Source organism: Cygnus olor, chromosome 1, assembly GCF_009769625.2.
Source record: "Cygnus olor isolate bCygOlo1 chromosome 1, bCygOlo1.pri.v2, whole genome shotgun sequence".
Lineage (NCBI taxonomy): Eukaryota > Metazoa > Chordata > Aves > Anseriformes > Anatidae > Cygnus > Cygnus olor.
This window is the reverse complement of record NC_049169.1, coordinates 200,053,056-200,070,993: the sequence shown is the minus strand read 5'-3', so window position 1 is coordinate 200,070,993 and position 17,938 is coordinate 200,053,056. Positions and strand designations below refer to the sequence as shown.

The 17,938-nt window shown below is 39.7% G+C and overlaps 1 protein-coding gene across 6 annotated transcripts in view; it reads right to left on the bottom strand.

Annotated features, from left to right (window-relative positions):
• The window catches only part of NOX4 (NADPH oxidase 4), a 110,448-nt gene that overhangs the window by 26,462 nt on the left and 66,048 nt on the right, over positions 1–17,938 (bottom strand). For all 6 annotated transcript variants that reach the window (XM_040544285.1, XM_040544286.1, XM_040544284.1 and 3 more), the window contains one exon: positions 10,575–10,656. In XM_040544285.1, the coding sequence (XP_040400219.1) occupies positions 10,575–10,656 (82 nt within the window). The remainder of the gene's footprint in view (positions 1–10,574; positions 10,657–17,938) is intronic.

Here is a 17,938-nt window from a genome sequence, read left to right as displayed (position 1 = left end):
AGAATCGAAGGTTTATGATGCTTTCACAAGTTTCACGATTTGCCTCATCCCAGTTAAAATGGCATACTATGGCACAAAAAAATAAACTACAAATAGCTTTCAAAGTCTGTTGAGGTTTTTGTAGGGATGCAAATACTTATTTTGCAGAAAACCCTAGAAATAAATGGACGCATTTCAAATACTGTTCAAGAAGATTCAGTTATACAGGCAAAAAGGACAATTTACTATTTTTAAAGGATTTCAGAATTGGTTTAGCAATGGGATAGCAGTATGGTTAAGAGATTCAGTCTTTTATGGTGATTTATCTAAAAGAGGAAGTAATTTTATCTTAAACATTCCCATCTTAGAAATCACCAACATTAATACATTTTAAGGGTATCTTATGCCTTAAAGATACAGTAACAGTGAAGGGAAATACAAAGGTATAATATCACTAGGTAACATCGTGAGGCACCATACAGAGGTAAGCAAGAGCCCAGTCCGGTGAGTGCTGAGACAGTTGGCTTTAGAAACTTGAGTATTTTCTGAACCACACAGGACACATAGAACACTTATGCTGTACAGGTTGTAGGACAGCTTACAATCTCAAACTGATAAACTGGAGTTGGGGTAGGAGCACTGACCCTACTCGTATTGTTCTTTTTTTTTTTTCTTTTTTTTTTTTTTGAGCATGCAGCAATTTTGCCTGCCACAGGATCCCAGAGGAGCGAAGAAAGCTCCTTGCAGAGTTTGGTTCTAAATGAGTTTTTACCATGCACACACTTAATTTAAACCTTGTACTACGGATACCTTGACAGCAATGGATAATTAAGTCATAAAGCAAAGTGCTACATGAAAGCCATTAGGCTCTAAAGCAAATGGGGTATCTTCTCCTTCCAGTCGGTGACTATATTACAGCTTCTGCTATTGCTTTGAGGGGAGCAAAAATGTCATTACATTCATGATACTAAGGGAAAAGCATTGCTAGGCACCTCACTCTGTACATGTAATGTCTCACTTCAAGTGCAGATACTTACACTAGTAATTTTCTGTCAAATCTATAACCCGCAAAATTTTTTCCATTAAAAAACAACCACCAGAAACTCTGAATATCACCCAATTTATCCTCCCCATGCAATAACTCTGTACAAATCTTCTATTCAAGCATCCTTTGCGTTAGGACTTACCTACTTTCGTCTCCAATTCTGCTCGTGAGCAGCCTCAGCTAGCTGATTAGGCAACACTCAGAATGGATTTGGCAGCTAATATCACTGGCCATTGCTGCTCTGCAGCCGCTAACAATGTTTTCCAGCTGCTGGCTGTCTGGCTGTGCTAAAGGACTTGTGGTTCTTACAAACTGTGGATGTAGAAGATTTTTCCTCGAGGCAAGACAGGCCTACGGGGCACCATCTCCCAGGAGCCAACACCTGTCCCTGTGATTGAGGGTAACTAACTGCTGCAATAACTTATTATTGGACAAGATGGATTCTCTACTACTGCCAGTTTTTAAGACTTGAAAGCAACTTCTGAGCTAAGTTATAGCCTGGATGCTGAGACATGTTCCTTCATGAACCCTATGTGTTTACTTGGGGATATTCAGTCTAGGGTGGTCCAGTTGGCATCCCACAGTCCAGAGCTCCTATCCATTTCTCAGAGGAGATAAGGGATGGCTGTGAGATCAACATGGGCCTCTCTCTGTTCTTGATTAATACCAACAGCTTAAAGCCTGATTTACTGCATGAAAAAGAAACGTGAAGCGTGTCTCATACATAAAAGAGCCTGGCACTCGGAATTGAGCCACTCCATCAGTGCTGCCTGACAAAAGGTTGCTAGAACTGAAATCTAGGCTCATGTCCTGATAAGAATCATAGAATCATTAAGGTTGGAAAAGACCATCAAGATCATCTGGTCCAACCATCACCCTACCACCAATGTCACCCACTAAACCATGTCCCTAAGCACCATGTCTAACATTTCCTTGAACACCCCCAGGGACGGTTACGCCACCACTTCCCTGGGGAACCTGTTCCCATGCCTGACTGCTCTTTCTGAGAAGAAATGTCTCCTCAATTCTAACCTAAAAAGAAGAGATCATCATTGCCTGTTTTATGCAAAACTAGACCAGCTTAACTGCCTCCTTTGGCTTGAAGGTTTGTGCTCCTCTCTCCTCTTACACAGAGCTTATACTTGCTCTGATACCCCAGGGGCAACCCTAGTGTATGCTGCTTTCTGAGGTATTAATATCTTGAGGAGGTACAGCTGAGATGCTGATCTAACAGCTTTCCTCCTTCTTCAAACCTTGTTTGGGCGAGAGCCAGAACAGCAATGAGTGTTGCTAGATTTCTGCCCTCCTTAGAGACCAAGAAATACAGTTTTTGTTTATGTCTTATATGAAATATAAAGGAAGACATGCTAGGCAACTCCTTTTTCCCTCCCAATTTCTTCCACATGTTTAGGAGCACAATATTGTCCATTGTCCCCTTTGTTATAACTGCAATTCACATCTTTTTTTTTCTCTTTTTCAGCAGGACTTACTAACAAAACACCAACAAAAGATGCTGGCTCCATTGACAGGTTCTGTGACAAAAAACAGTTTCAGGGGTCTCCCAATGAAAGCCTGGGGCCAAAAATTAAATTGCTAATATGCAGGTAGGTGTATAGGATTGAATGAATGAAGCAGTTCCCTTTTGTTCATAGACTTAAGGAGGAAGTCACTATTGTCAACAACCATGATTTGTTAGCACTTTATTTTCGCTCTGAAGAGCCTGGTGCTTAGATTTCTGTAACTATGGTAATTGTGAAACTATTTTTTCAACTATTATAAGCCATTATTTTTAAAACTATGATAAAACTAGATATAAGGCCAGAAGGGATCATTGTAACTCTCTCTTGCATAATGAATCAAAGAACATCTCTAATAATTTCTGCATCAAATTACTATAACTTCTGTTCGAACTGTTTAAAAAAAACATCCTTTGAGACATCTGGTGACAGATAATTCCCCACAGTCTCACATTGCTGCTCAGTAGTAGGCAGGTATATATTAATTAAATCAACAGGCTTTATCAAGAACCATGCTCAGGCTCCCAAATAGCAAAATGAAAACCAGCTGCAATGTTCTTCTGTCTTATACCATTCACTTTGAACAAAGTAATGATTTCACCTCCTAAATATTTTGAAAGGTTTAGGAATCTTTTATTTTCAGCCAGCCCTTTCCCCTTCTCAATTGGGAGCACCGCAATGTTTTGCATAAAACAGTTCATGACTGCTAATGAGCCACAGCTATGCTATGATAAACAGAGCTAAGTTGAACTTGAATTGTAGATTGCTTGGTGCTTAAAAGAGAATATGTATGCACACAGAGCTTCAATTTTGCATGTATGTTCCTGCAGAAAACTCCCAGAAGACATGGGGTTTTGCCCACATCTCTCTACATCTGAAAGATTTGTACTTGTTTCTTCAAAGTTTCTTCAATTTCAGGTGAAGTCTGAGCTCTGCTGAAGCTAGCAGCAAAATTCCCCTCGACTTTAAGGGGACCCGTTCACTCCACATTGCCAGTACTTGAACTCAAGGCCTTTGGAAACAGAACAAAAGTGTCTTTATTTTGCACTAGAAGTTACTGGGGCATTGTACGGGTACTATAAACAAATACAGCCTCTGTCTCAAGGAATTTATGACCCACATTTGAGTTTAATGTGCCGTTCTAAATATTTCAAGATACTGAGTTGGCCTTGCTTGATATTATGTGGATATATCCACACAAGTCTTTGTAGGATCAGAACCCAAAAATGCAGTGTACAGAATGAATTACTGTACTCTTTCTTTCTATCTTCTTTATGGTTTAACCAAAATCCAGAGCCAATACTTGTATTTTTATTGACATGATTAGCCCTATCACATGATTGTTGTTTTTATAAAAAGCTACCAGCCTTTACTCTACTGCCATTGTTGTTCTTGCCATTTGGTAAAAATTCCAAATGACAGGAAAATGCCCTTTTCCTATACTGAATGCTTTAGTGTCATGCAGCTCAACCCTGCACTAGATTGCAAACTCTACAGGATAACTTACCACTGCAAGTCATATTTAAAAAAAAAAAAATCGATGAAAAGTAAAATAAAAGAAAAAAAAAAACACAAAACATTAAAATCATCCCAAAACATTTCTCTCTACAAACAACTTGAGTTTCTTTTAAACGCCACTGAAGATTCCTGAATCAAGAATCTCTTTTTTTAGCTAGTAATGAAAATGCTCTGAGTTCCCCAAGAATCACCTTTTCTGAGGTCTGTGCTGCTAGCGAGATAGCTGCATTTTGAAGCGAATCTTGGAGCACTTCAAAAACAGTAATTTTCATGCTTAATGTACAGTAGTACACAAAGCACTGAAGTGCTTGTGTGGGCAAACGGCTCCTTTGCTTGGCACCTTCCCATTTGATTTCAGCAATGTGGGCAGGCCACATGTTTTTGCAGTGGAAAACAGGATGGATGTTATTTTAGATGAAAGAACCAATTGCACAAAACTGAAAAGACTGTAGAAGACCTGATTTCTAATTCTGGCCTCATCCCCAGGAGAGTTGGTCCTGGGTGACACTGGTAACACACATCAGTTGTTACTTTGCCTCAGTTTCCCTTCTGTAACAATACAGAGCATCTTTTGTAAAGCGCTTCAAAGAAAGACTTTTATAGAAAAAGACTCCGTTAAAGTTCTTCCCCTCTTTTTAAAATTATAAACCTCTTTGCCTGCCTTTACAATGAAGACCGAGTGACAAATGTATAGGTCATGATTCTTCCCCTTGCTGAATGTCAAGGAAGACTCTGCCTTTGCTACTACTGTGAACTAAACTGGGTTTCTATGCCATGATCCTGCTAGCTACTCCTGTGCGTGCTTAAATCTGGGCTGCAGAGGGAATCTCCATGGATGTGATACGCCTGTGCATCGTAACTTCCAGGAGTTGCATGCCAGAACCCACTGCTTTTTCTGGTTAGACACAAATTACTTTTCTCTCTAAAAGGAAAACCACTCTTAAGACAGTTACAAATAAGATACAAGATTTATTCCTGGGGTATTATTTATGAAATATCATAAGCTTCTTGGCTTGGCTCTCAAGCTGTAGTAAATTGGCGTGGATCCATCATAGATCCATTATCATTAAATGAGTAGCAATTGGGGACCAGATGGCACAACAGTTTAGGGCACTAACTTTCTGCCGCCTATTTGTCTAGACTACTCCATGACGAGAATTGAATAACATGATTTGGCTCTGTTTGAGCTAAAAATTTCAGCAGCTTTTCAAAGATGACCTTCAAAATATATATTTAAGCAGACACATATATAGAAACAAGGATCCTGGATTTTCTGGGCTTTGTGACATGAAAATGACCAGCAGTTTGCTACACACACACAAAGCCTACTTTAATTTACCAAGAATATATGCCAAAGAAAGGTTTGTAAGCTTATGCCAGATGGAAAGCAAATGTATTTGGAAGACTCTATTACACCTGCTACATTCTAAGTTCATTTTTTTCACCAAAGTTCAACACCTTGTCATTCCTTTTAAATATAAATAATAAGATAATATTAAACTTACGTAGTCTCTCTGACTACAAAGAAGTGCTGCTATTTCTGTATACAAACATTAAGGAAACTGTTACCAAAATACTTTCTTAATTCCTCTCCATGTTGAGAGAGAGAATCTACAAGCTTTAAAAAAGAACACAAATTATTAGAGACCTTTTAAGTAAATCCTGCCCTGTAATAAAGTTTTATCTATTTAATATGTCTGACAGAAAGGTATGTTTTTAAATAACCTCTAACCATTTTAATGGAGGTGTCATTTCAGATGGTATAGAACTCCCTTGTTTAGCAGAAAATGGTAGAATGAAATAACAGAGATTGGAAACTGAAGCTAAGGAAATTCATTCTATAAACACATCAAATAATTAACAATTGAAGCAAGCAGATCTAAAGGTTTGCAAATTTTCTAGTTTTTAATGTCTCAATTTAAAGATTGGATGTCTTTCTAAATTTATGCTCTGGTTGAACCAGAAGCTTGCTGCAGGGATTATAGGGTAATGCTCTATGGTTTATGTTAAGAAGGGAACTCAAATTAGCTAGAATATAACAGTTCCATCTGTTCTTAAAATCTGTGAATCATCCAAGAACTTTTCCACCAAGCCCACAGAAGATAAGAATGAAGACTGCAAATATTTCTGAAGGGGAAAAAAAAAAAGGCAAATAATCACTCTAAAAAAACACACACATACTTGAGGATTTCAGTAGTATCTTGAAAGTATAAAGTGCAGCTGCACTCTCAACTTCCTTGCATACTGAGAAATTTGCTAAAAAGCTGTAACACCAACAGCATTTCTGGCCCATTCCTCACAATCATAGAATCATAGAACCTCAGAATCACAGAATGGTTTGGGTTGGAAGGGACCTTGAAGATCATCCACTTCCAAACCCCTGCTATGGGCAGGGATGCCAGCCACTAGATTAGGTTGCCCAGGGCCCCATCCAACCTGGCCTTGAACACCTCCAGGGATGGGGCATCCACAGCTTCTCTGGGCAACAAGCAGAGTTTCGTGTAGTGTCAGCCTTTCTCCTGCTTTTTCAACCTACCAAACTAATTCCTCACTCTCACACTTAACATTTCCCTTACCACTCTGTTCTTTTTTGTCCCTTCTGACATACCAGGCCCTTCTACAGGGTAGTGTTCAAGGCCACCATGCGATCTCCCCTGGAGCTCAGAGAGGAAATCACACTGGTTCCAGTCAGCAACTTAGGCCCATGCTGATGGCACTAAACTCACTGGCACATGCAGGACCCTAGAGCCCTATTAATGACCATAACAACATCGTCTTTGTCAGGATCAACACTCTGTAGCATGTGTCAGCACTTCAACAGTTCTGGCATTTTATGAGTAGATTCATGTGACAAACGGTATGAACCTCATGGCCTAAGAAGGCAACCAAGAAAGCTTGATAAGCTTGATAACTTGAGGAAAACTCCTCTAGAAATGCCCTAAGCACTATTTTTAAAATGTTTTTAAGAGATTTAGGAGCCCTAATGCTCAGTGTCAAAGTGACTGGTCAGGAATGAAGACTCATTGCAACAAGCTGAATTTGCTGACAGGCCTGATCGTGTTGGTGTAGCCCACCTCAGGGGCTTCAGCAGGCTCATGGAGGTGAGGGAACGAAGGAACAAGCTACAAGCATGTCTGCAATTTGGTTTGAGGGCCGAGGCTCTTCCCAGGCAGGTACTATTTGGAGGCTGCTATGAGCCCCTGCCTGCTTGGCTGCCCACAGCTGCAGGTTTATTCTTAGTTTCAGGAATGCGAATCCTCATGGATGTGGTGATGGTTGCACTTTAGTTAGGAGATAGATTTTGCCCTCCAAACATTTCCCTCTGTGAATAGGGCAGTTTCCTGATGAGGTGGGTGAGGGGTCAAGTGATGTCCGATTTTGTCCTCTGACAGTCACTTGAGGTATGGAAAAGACTTGCCTGGATTAGACTGGTCCCCCTAGTTCAGTAAGCTGTGACTATGTGCAGTGCAGAATGTTGCAGTAAGGATCTCTACTGTAGGCATTTATGAGAGAATATACTTCCACATCCCTTCCCCAATAATTGTAATTTCCCCCAACACAGTAACACAGTTCCATTGTCATGTGAATGAAGCACAAGGTGATGCCGAGCTCCTTCTGCTCTGCAAGCTCATAATGAAAAGTGAGAGGAAGCATACTCCTGGCCAGGGTGACTGCATGGGTGGAAGAGGTGATCTTAGAGGTCTTTTCCAACCCTCTATGATTCTTTGGTGCTATACAGATGTGCTTGTGTAGTGCTGCATCTAAGCCCATAGGCTGCGCTGACAGCTGGTGCTCATGATGACACACTACTTGAGACATACACTGATAAGTCAAGGAAGCACTGTGATGTTCCCAGTGGCTTTACAAGCTCGAACCTCTGTAAGCTCAGGCTTCTCTACAACCTGTCCCATGTGTCAAAGCGTGTATCTGCTCTTTAGTTAAGCCATGAACAGGAAAATAAACTCAGGCAAACGCAAGGACCATCAAAAGATCTGGCATTTCTTCCCACATCAACAAGGATTGCAAAGTGTATTTCTTTGACACATTTACCCAGCAAATCCAGAACAATATGCATGCATATTCTGTGAAACTACTTCCAGCCATTTCAGTGCACAGACATTTTCTCTGAGAAAAAACATGTACCCTAAATTATGCTGCTGTTCTATGGGAAGGCGATCAGATCTTAATATAACAAATGTACAAGAACATAATTCAGCCCAGAACGTCAAGGTTTCTATTTCTTTCAAAAACTGACGGATTACAGTTTGCTCATTTTGCCTGTAACATTTATTAATAAAACTCTGAGTATCTTGAGAGATGCTGAATATCTATCTTTCTTTCCCATGTCCTTTCTTTAGGAATATGTTTCCCAAATATGTACAAACTTTTGCCCTTTCTACCTACTAAGCCCTGCTAAGCTATTCAGTTAGGTCATTATTACAATTTCCCTTTTATTTTTAACTTTCCATATTCTTAGGAAGTCCTTAAGCATTACTAGCTCCAGCTTGTGCCCTACAACAAGGTCTTGTTAAAATGACCTTGCTCTTTATGTAGTACAAACGACTATTGCTCAGCTGAAGTCAATGAAGGAACACTGATTTATGACATCAGTCTGCTCATTATCTTGATTTCTGTTGACTGACCTTTTAATGAAAATGAGCATACAGAGGGAAAAAAATAAAATGGGAGTAAGACAAAATATATTATGAAGATGAAGAGTTTTTCTACCTTGCTGAACACAAAGATTTCGCTTACAACAGAACCCCTGGGGAAATTAGGACACGTCAATAGTCTCCAACCAGCCTGTAAATAAACTATAATAAATGATGAATTTCTGTAGCAAGCAAGCAAATCTGCACCAATTAATGATGATATAAACAGAAATCTATTGCTTATATATTGCTTATATGCAAACTTTTCTTTCAGTTAGGTGCCAAAGTATGGCTGATTTTCTATATTAAAGGAATCACAATCTTGCCAAGTAATGTGGCTGAAAGCAGGCATCACTTTGTGACACAAAGCCACCATAACTTCAAACAGCTCCATACTACAATATTGGTTGTATGATCTTGAAGGAGCCGGAACATCCCATGAGCAGATGGCAACAGACACTCATTCACCCATAGATCTAACAATACTACTATATACCATACTAGCCAGCAATGCTAGCAACAAATTGTATGCAAAAATTTAAAGTCAGACACCTTAGGAATGATTTATACAGACAGGTAGAATAAACCAGTTTCTCAGACCAGTCTGACAGCATCCATACCATACGTGAAAACATCTAAGCCAAGCAAAGCATTGTACAACTGTGGAAAAATAACTGTTTCATGCTCCAAAGGGCGAAGGACCAAGGTAGTACATGGAAGTCCTAGCAAAACAAGCAGAGCAGTCTATCAACTTAAGGTATCTCTGAGAGTGACATATATTAGACCTGAATGGTATTCTAGAAAACGAATGACGATAGATAATGCAAGCACTAAAATCAGGGGGATAAAATCCTGTCTCCCTTGAAGTCAGTGGTAGAGTTTCACCATTTTCAGAATCAGGATTCACCCTTGAGTGCTTTTATCTTCAAATATTTACAGTGAGGAGGTAACTGGTTTTCAGCACTCAGCTCCTTTACTTGCTGCATACTTTTAAAAGAAAAAAGAAGTTATAGGATTTTAGGAGCTATATTTAACAAATAGCTCCACCGGTCTTTTATGCATTTCAGGAATCAGTTAACGATAATGATTAAATTAAACAATTTCACTGATTTTCATTGTTGTTGCTGGATTGACTCCAAACACTTCTTTTACTCCCTCTATTCCTCCCACACTATCCTCCTTCCATCACTCAGTCTGGCCAAAGTTACTGTGAAGAGACTCTCTTCATTTCCCTTCACTGCCTCTTTCCAAGACTTAGTTGAAAGTCACTGTTTCTTTTAACCAACACAACAACAAGCAGCATCTCTTGTTTCATTCAGGCATGTGAATTTAGAAAAAGAAATTTAGTCCATGATACTCATTACAATTACACCATCCAAGGCTTCCTAAACACACAACACCGTTCTTTTGGTTTGCTTGCATGTTTATCCTTAAAAATGGCAGGAAAAAAAATGTTTTCAAGTGTTTGTAGGCTTCCAGAGGAGAGACTGTTAAAATCCAAGGGAATCTGCCACCATAAATGATGGAATCCCACAAGACAAGAGAGGGGATTAGCCTGACAAAACATCTGCCTATGTCAACACACAGTGTCAAGTGAAACAAAGCTCCACCAGGCTCTGATCCAGGCAGCTAAATGTCTGCACTCTGCCACCACCTCCCCCCGACAGCTGGGCAGGCTTGCAAAGTATGTCTGCTTCTTCCTGACACTGCTGAAAGACTGCAGAGCTCAGTGTAGTGTGGCTCCTCGACAGCTCTGCCTTAGGACTTCACACCAAAAGCATGCACAGAGCTACAAATGCTTCACTCTCCTTTGCTGCAAATAGATAAAGATTTTATTTCTCCCAAGAAGGCAATCTTACTTACTTGGGATAGCACCTCTGCTGAAAGATGGGCAGAATCTCTGTGTCTTGATTTGAATGTAGAAGCAGTAAATCCCGAAATCTTTCTGTCAGGACAAAGAAAAAAAGAAAACAAAAACAAACCCAGGCTGTGACTCTGCAGTACATGTTTATGCCACCAGTAAGTAAGCAGTAGTATCAGTGAATTCTCTTGTCCAGCACTGGTTAGCAAAGGGCCAAGCCACATTTACAACAAAGAAAAACTATATATTCATACACACAAAACTGCTAAGACTAGAAATCACTCTTTCTTGTAAACCCTTTTACTAGTATTTCAAAATGACATTTTTTTTCATCTAATATCGAATTCAAGTAGGGCTTACAAATTTCTGAGGCCTGTGTATAGGTATTCTGGGTATCAGGGAGAGGAAAAAAAACATCCCTGTCTTGAAGAGTTTAGTCTAAACAGAGTGAGGAATAACTAAGAATTCAGCAGGCACTCAAGAATCATAGTAGTCTAAATGAAGATAAATTAATTAATTAAAATTAAATCACAATATAAGTCCTTAGGTAACTGACTCATTGATATTTCCAAGGAAGGCTGAAAGACTGGATCACTTTTTGTTCAAAACTATGTATTTCAAAAACTGCACTGTAGGGTCATCTGCAATAGATAAGCTTTTTTTGTGACATAGCTTCTTTGACTAGTGGGTTCAGGGGCAGCTGTTTTGTGCAAGATGCAATGTGTAATTGGGATCTGTAGAAGTTTCTATCAGAATCAATTTCTCAATTTCTGGAATATGGGAACCTGCTCAAAATTATCTCAATACCTAGATTTAGGGATAGAAGGGAATTTCCTATTCAGGTCAAATCCCCTCAGCATGCCCCTCAGCTCTCCATAGCACGGGACGCACTCTGCTTCCTTCCATCATCTGCAACTTGTATTTAACCAGACATCTAGCAGCACAGAGAAACCTTGGACCCTGATGATACCCTTCCCACCTTTGCATCTCCTATTTTCCCTGCAATACCATGTAACTGTAGCTTGAAGGCTTCAGCTGCAGGTTTAAGCTTCACTCCTTTGCTGAGCCACTGTTTGTAGCCTGTGGTGTGTGTAGTAGCTGTACCATGGGTTTCTCTAAACTAGCCATCTCTTCCACGTATGTTTCTCATTCTGGGAACTGAACTTTAGAACAAATATAGTCCTTCCTTCCTCTGTATCACTAGGTATCTCAAAATATCCTCTAAAAAGGGTTTACAGATAAGGAAATCAAGGGAAAGAGAATTAACGAAGCTGAATCTCTCAGCACCAAAAAGGAATCATAAACACCTTCCCACTTCTTACAGTTTAGTATATGATGGTTTTCCTAACATTAGTTTTTTATGTAATATTGTGTCATCGTAACTGCGTCAATTTGGATACAATTCTGCTATGTAGCCATTTAAATTAAGAAAAATAAATAAATTACCCATACTTCATAAAATTACATTACTCTGAAGAAAGCATAATAAATTCAAAAGGTCAAGCATCTCTGATGGTCTGATCTTGTCTTTCATCAGCTGGCTAAGATGTTTTGCAAACATCCCACAGAAAACTCCAGGATCCACCAGTGAGGAAACAAGGATACTAATACTTAGTATCTTCATCCCACACCTCTTCAAATGCAATTTTGAAAACACCTGTACCTACAAAATTCTTACCACATCTTCAGAATGCAAGCTGTTAGCTTTCCCTGCACCTAACTGGGACAGAGACTGGATGTGGTGGACAATGGTAAATGCAATGCTGTAAAGATGGAAACTAAATTCACTTGGCATTTCTCAAAGAAGGGCCTGCTTATTGTCTTGCCATTACAACTACTTTTTAGCTCTTTTTGAACTTTTAGGAAGACACAGAGATTTGTTTTTTTCCCGTTGTCTGGCACATGGCAATGTGCTGCATGCAGGCATGCCCTGTCACCCTTACAGATTACACGTTATGATCTTCAAAAGCCACAGGACAAGAACTGAAAGACTTCATGAAGCTGTAACTACTGCAAAATATCTAACTGTGTGTGTGTCAGAGCAAGCACATTAACTTCCACCACTACCATCTCAGGAATCTTAGTGTATTTTTCATGCTTCTTAACACAAGTCAAGTTACTGGTGCCAGTCTAGGTACCCTTTATAAATAGGCTTCCTATGAACAGCCTTTGAATACACCTGGTGGAGGAGGAAGAGTAAGTTTTCAATGGCAAACACTGAACTACAGGACTTCCCTCTATGACTTAAGGGTTTTGACCTCCAGAACATAGTGCAAGTCACCACAATTAAGGATTTGATTAATACAATGTCTTCTGGGTGTCTGATTTATGCATTTTTCAGGGCACATAGCCAGGTGCTATAGCAGTGGAAAGCACTGGGAGACACCACATTACATTTAAGTGTGTGAAACTGTTTTGGCAGATGTTGCAAAGGGCTTACTACTCTTTAGGAGAGACAAAATACACTTTGCCAAGGGTACAGATGTGTCCCGTGCCGTTGCCTGCCTGAGACAGACAGCACCCAGGCTGAGAGCCATAGTCTACCTCCAATGTCTATTCCCTGACTTTTTTTCCTATGCTGCTGCCCTTTCTCCTTGATCCAGGCCAGCCGGATTCATTCCACTATTCAATTCAACAAGCTGCGATCTTGAAAATATTTTGAATAGTAATGTGACAGGGCTGGCTAGAACTGGAGTGAAAGCAGCCAAGGCATCTGAAACTGGCCTAAACAGCTCCCCTACTGGATCGTGTTCTAGTTAAAGTCAACTGTTGTTTTGTTGTGTGTTTTTTTTTTCCCTTCACTGTGGCAAATTTCCCAGGCAGATGTGTTTTCTTTCCACCATATGACTTTACTCGCTTTTCCACGGCAACATTTACACTATATGGTAGTGTTCTACCTCATCTCACAGACATCCTACAACTTCCTCCAGTACATGTAGCCTCCATCTCCTGTAAATGCTCTCAAGAGAAATAGCACGCTGAACAGAAGCTTGTAGGATTAATTTATCCCACAGCACCCTTATGTACGTGATTCACCCTTCAGGTCTATGATATTCCCATATTGCACACATGTACAGTACAGAAGTCAAACTGGTGCAAATGGCAGTATCACCTTTAAGGACTACCCAGCAAGGTGAGGAGAGCTTTGGTAGCTACTGACAAGACATAGGTACTTCTGGTGCTTCTACATATGTGGAAGCCTAAAGCTCTATAAGAGTCAGCTTTTCAATTTGCAAAATAAAAAATCACGATGATACGTTCCCAGACACAGGAGGTGGTGGTGGAAATGAAGATAGAATCGTTCAGTTGCAAGGGACCTTCAAAGATCATCTAGTCCAACTGCTTGACCACTTTAGGGCTAACCAAAATTAAAGCACATTAATGAGGGCACTGTCCAAATGCCTCCTGAACACTGACAGGCACGGGGCACCAACCACCTCACTAGGCAGCCTGTCTTAGAGTCTGACCACCCTCATGGCACAGGAATTTTCCCTCATGCCCAGGCTGACCCTCCCCTGGTGCAGCTCTGTGCCATTCCCTTGTGTTCTACCATCGGTCCCAGGGAGCAGAGAGCGGCACCTCCCTCAGCGCTTCCCTCCTCAGGGAGCTGCCGGGTGCAGTGAGGCCTCCTTGCAGCCCCCTCCTCTCCACACTGGGCACCCCAAGGCTCCTCGGCCTTCTCCTCACAGCACATGCCTTCCTGCCCTTCTACCAGCTTTGTTGCCCTCCTCTGGAGGCTTTCAAGTAACTTTAAAGATGATCTTTTCTTCTAATCCATACTACAACAGATGAACAATCTAAGAAAAGCATTTTTAGACTACTTTTATTTCCAATCACTATTTGATCAAGAGAAATAAACCAAGTTTCAGACAGTCTTATCGTTACTCAGATCACTTTAGAGAGACATGCTGTACTTCCTGTTCTTATTTTTCCTTTCCATAATTTGGGATGTTGGAACGTCTCCCAAAATCGAGTCTTTTCCTTCACTCCCTACAGTTTAGTACCCAAAATGTGGTGTGTTTTTTTTTTGGCTAGGTGCTGGTCTCATTTGTTAAGAAAACATTAAGATTTACTTCACTGTGTTGTAAAAACTTCTGAAAATCTGCAACCACCTTCTCTCTCATTCGATGGATGTATTTTGCATTAGTTTGTCTGTAATAGCTATTGTTCTAATGATTTTTTACAGTGTTCTGGGATCAATTATGCCATTGATTTTTTTGCCACTCTGCTCAGTGTGACACTGTACATGTCATTCTCACCAAGTCCTCCATATGTCTACCCACGGGTCAATATTCTCATCAAGAATGTTGAACATCAAGAATGGTTTCATAGTCCCGTCTTATGCTCAGACTTATCTTGTCAATATGCTGAGTGTCTCCACTTCTTTCTAGCTTTCATTTTAGGTCTACAGTTTCTTCTAGATCTTTGCTTAGCAAGAAGTCCTCAGTTAAGTTTACGCCACCTCACTGGGATCATATATGTTTAGCTAAATGTGTAGCATAGTTAACTGTGATGAGTAGGACTGGATGCTGTGACACAATCCTATGCCCTATGAAGGTTGTGGACTATAAAGGAGGAGAGAAAGTTTGTCATGAAGAGCTTAAGAAATTTAATCTGTCCTCTGATATACATCTCTTCTTCCTCTCTCATATAATTCTTCTTCACTTTTTCACTCTTTGTTCCTCCTTTCCCATCTGAGCTCAAAATATTCACAAGTCAACTCTTGAATCTCAGTATAAATGCACACTAATAATAATATAAGTAATAATACTACAGAATTACAGAATTGTAGGGGTTGGAAGGGACCTTGAGATCATTGGGTCCAAACCCCCGGCAAAGCAGGTTCCCTAGAGCAGGTTGCCCAGGTAGGCGTGCAGACGGGAAATATATCTTTATAAAGTATGTTTTGACATAACAGTTTACCAACTTTCAAGGACAGAAGAATGCATTTCAAGTGAAATTTTCCCTTTTAAATATTTAGATGTATGCCATTGTTAAGTAAGAATGGGTGTTATGTTTAATACGGAGAGCAAACAATAACGTCAGACAAATGTGAGCAATAATGGGTGCGTGGTCTGAAATCCACTCAAACTGGTTACGAAATCAAGTTTCCTTTTTTTCTAGCATACCCTGTTAGAGAGGTGGAAAGAGAGATGAAGGGAAATGTTATGATATTTTAGCATTTGAGACTCTCAAAGCAAAGAAAAATAATTTGTATGGAAGGTCTCTGTGAATTAAAATGCATTACTATTGTAGACATAGATATCAGACATTACATTCTGTAGTCGTAGATACTATCTCACAGGGAGCAGTGGCCTTGTTTTTCCAAGATGTCATGCCTCTGAAGCTCTAACTCCTTTCACACTTACAAGATGATGCCAAAATAACTTCCCAAGTAATACTCACTGCAATTTTATCAGGTTTGACTTTAAAAGTCAGGTCTTGCACATCTTGTTTCCTTGCTCCTTTTCTTATTAAAAAATACTTCACAGAAAAAAAATAGCAAAGTCACTCTACTGAGTGCCAATGGTCTTGAAAAATCAAATTCCTGCTCTTTTGGAGTTTGATGGGTCTTTAAGTATGGGGCCATAGCAGTACATAAATGAAGTCTGAGATATTACTGTCTGTTTATCCCAAACACCTTTTACCCAGCAGCTTTAGACCACTCTGAAACTCTAATAAAAAACATGTTGAATTCCATACAATTAACTCAATTAGGAACACTGAAAAACTGACAGTAATTGCTTTTTATGGGATAAGGATTTTTAATATTGGTTTTATGGATTATTCTTTAAAATCAAAGTTAATAAGAATAAACAGAAATGTGATTAGAAAGCAATATGGGAATGGAAGAACAAAATAGCCTCATCAATTATAGAGAACAGAACATTGTGATCCAGAAGCCTATTTGTCTACTAAAAGGTCTATCCATATTGCTATACATATGCCTTTGAATATTTTGCAATCATGTTTCAGTAATTAACCTTAGCACTTCTGCTTTCATTGGAGACACAAACCTCAGTTTCATCCTTCACTAGATGTGCATTTGCAAGCCCCATAATTTCTGCCTAAAAACATCTGCCTGGTTTTATGCAAAATGCAGATTGGTCTGGAGGACCCGCTGTGTTATCAATAGCTCCTCAGCACCTTGCAATAATAATAAAAAAAAAAAAAGCCAGCTTTTTGAAAACTGTCAGCAGCATTATAAAGGATTTGAGACCCACTAATCTGCTTTGTTCCCAAGCTCTGTAAATTTGGAAACGCTGTCATAAGTACTTCCTCAGTGCGTTGAAAAAAAAAAAAGAAAAATTATTTAGGAAGATGCCTTTGCCAGTGATGGGCTATAAAAAACATGCTGAGCAACAAGATGGCATAAAACTGAAATGTCCAATATTTTACTTGGACCTGTGACTTACTAATGGCCAAAGTTTCTCAAGTAAAGGAAGTGTCACTTCTCTCCTCTTGTCAAAAGCCTGTGCTACAGATATCTTCCATCAGATTAAAATGATGAGGTAATGTTAAAGGTTCCAAAAGGTTTCATCATAAACCTCAGAATTTCCCTAAAACATACAGATTTTGCTGATACAAAAGGCCTGTCTTTTTGACCAACAAACTTCTGTGATTCTCATTCCATTAAGCCCGCAGTTTATTTCTCCTGTTTCTGCACTACCATTTCCTGCCCTCCTGATTAGTCATCTGGAAGACTGATTAGAGCCCACCATTTACAGAGCTACTCAAAAAATTAAATGCTAGTGAAAACCCAGAAAGTTGAATATTATATAAAAAAAGCTTGCAGATTATATTTATTTAAGGCAAATAGAGAAGCTTTCACAGAAAGGAGAGTGGTCTCTTTATTTTTTAAGCTAGGTGAATAAACAGACATCCTCCCTCTATTCAGCATTACCTTTAGCAAGATTTTAGTTTATTTAAATTGAGGGAATAAAATAAGGAAATCAACTAATCATCACAGGGCAGCAGCAAACCTTCTAGTCACTCTGGCCCTGCAGAATAGCCCTCCTTTATTTGAAAAATAAAGTCTCTGCACACTCAGCTTTCCTTCCTAATCTGCATTTACTTCCTAAAAAAGCAGTCGGCTCCTCCTTTCTCCAGCTGTGTGCTTACCAGCTGGAAATCATTCTCCCTCTCTGATTCCAGCTTATCTGCTCATCCTTTCCCTGCAGGTGCTTTCTTATGTCTTCAAAATGCCTCACCTAATATGCCAAAATTAGCTTGGACAGATTTATTTCTCATGAGACCTTCTTCATTTCCATTACAATCGCACATACTGCACAATTACTGTGCGTGCATCCCCATGTATCAGCCAACAGAGTAAAAGGCAGCTCTTGTTCAAGGAACCTCAAAAGGT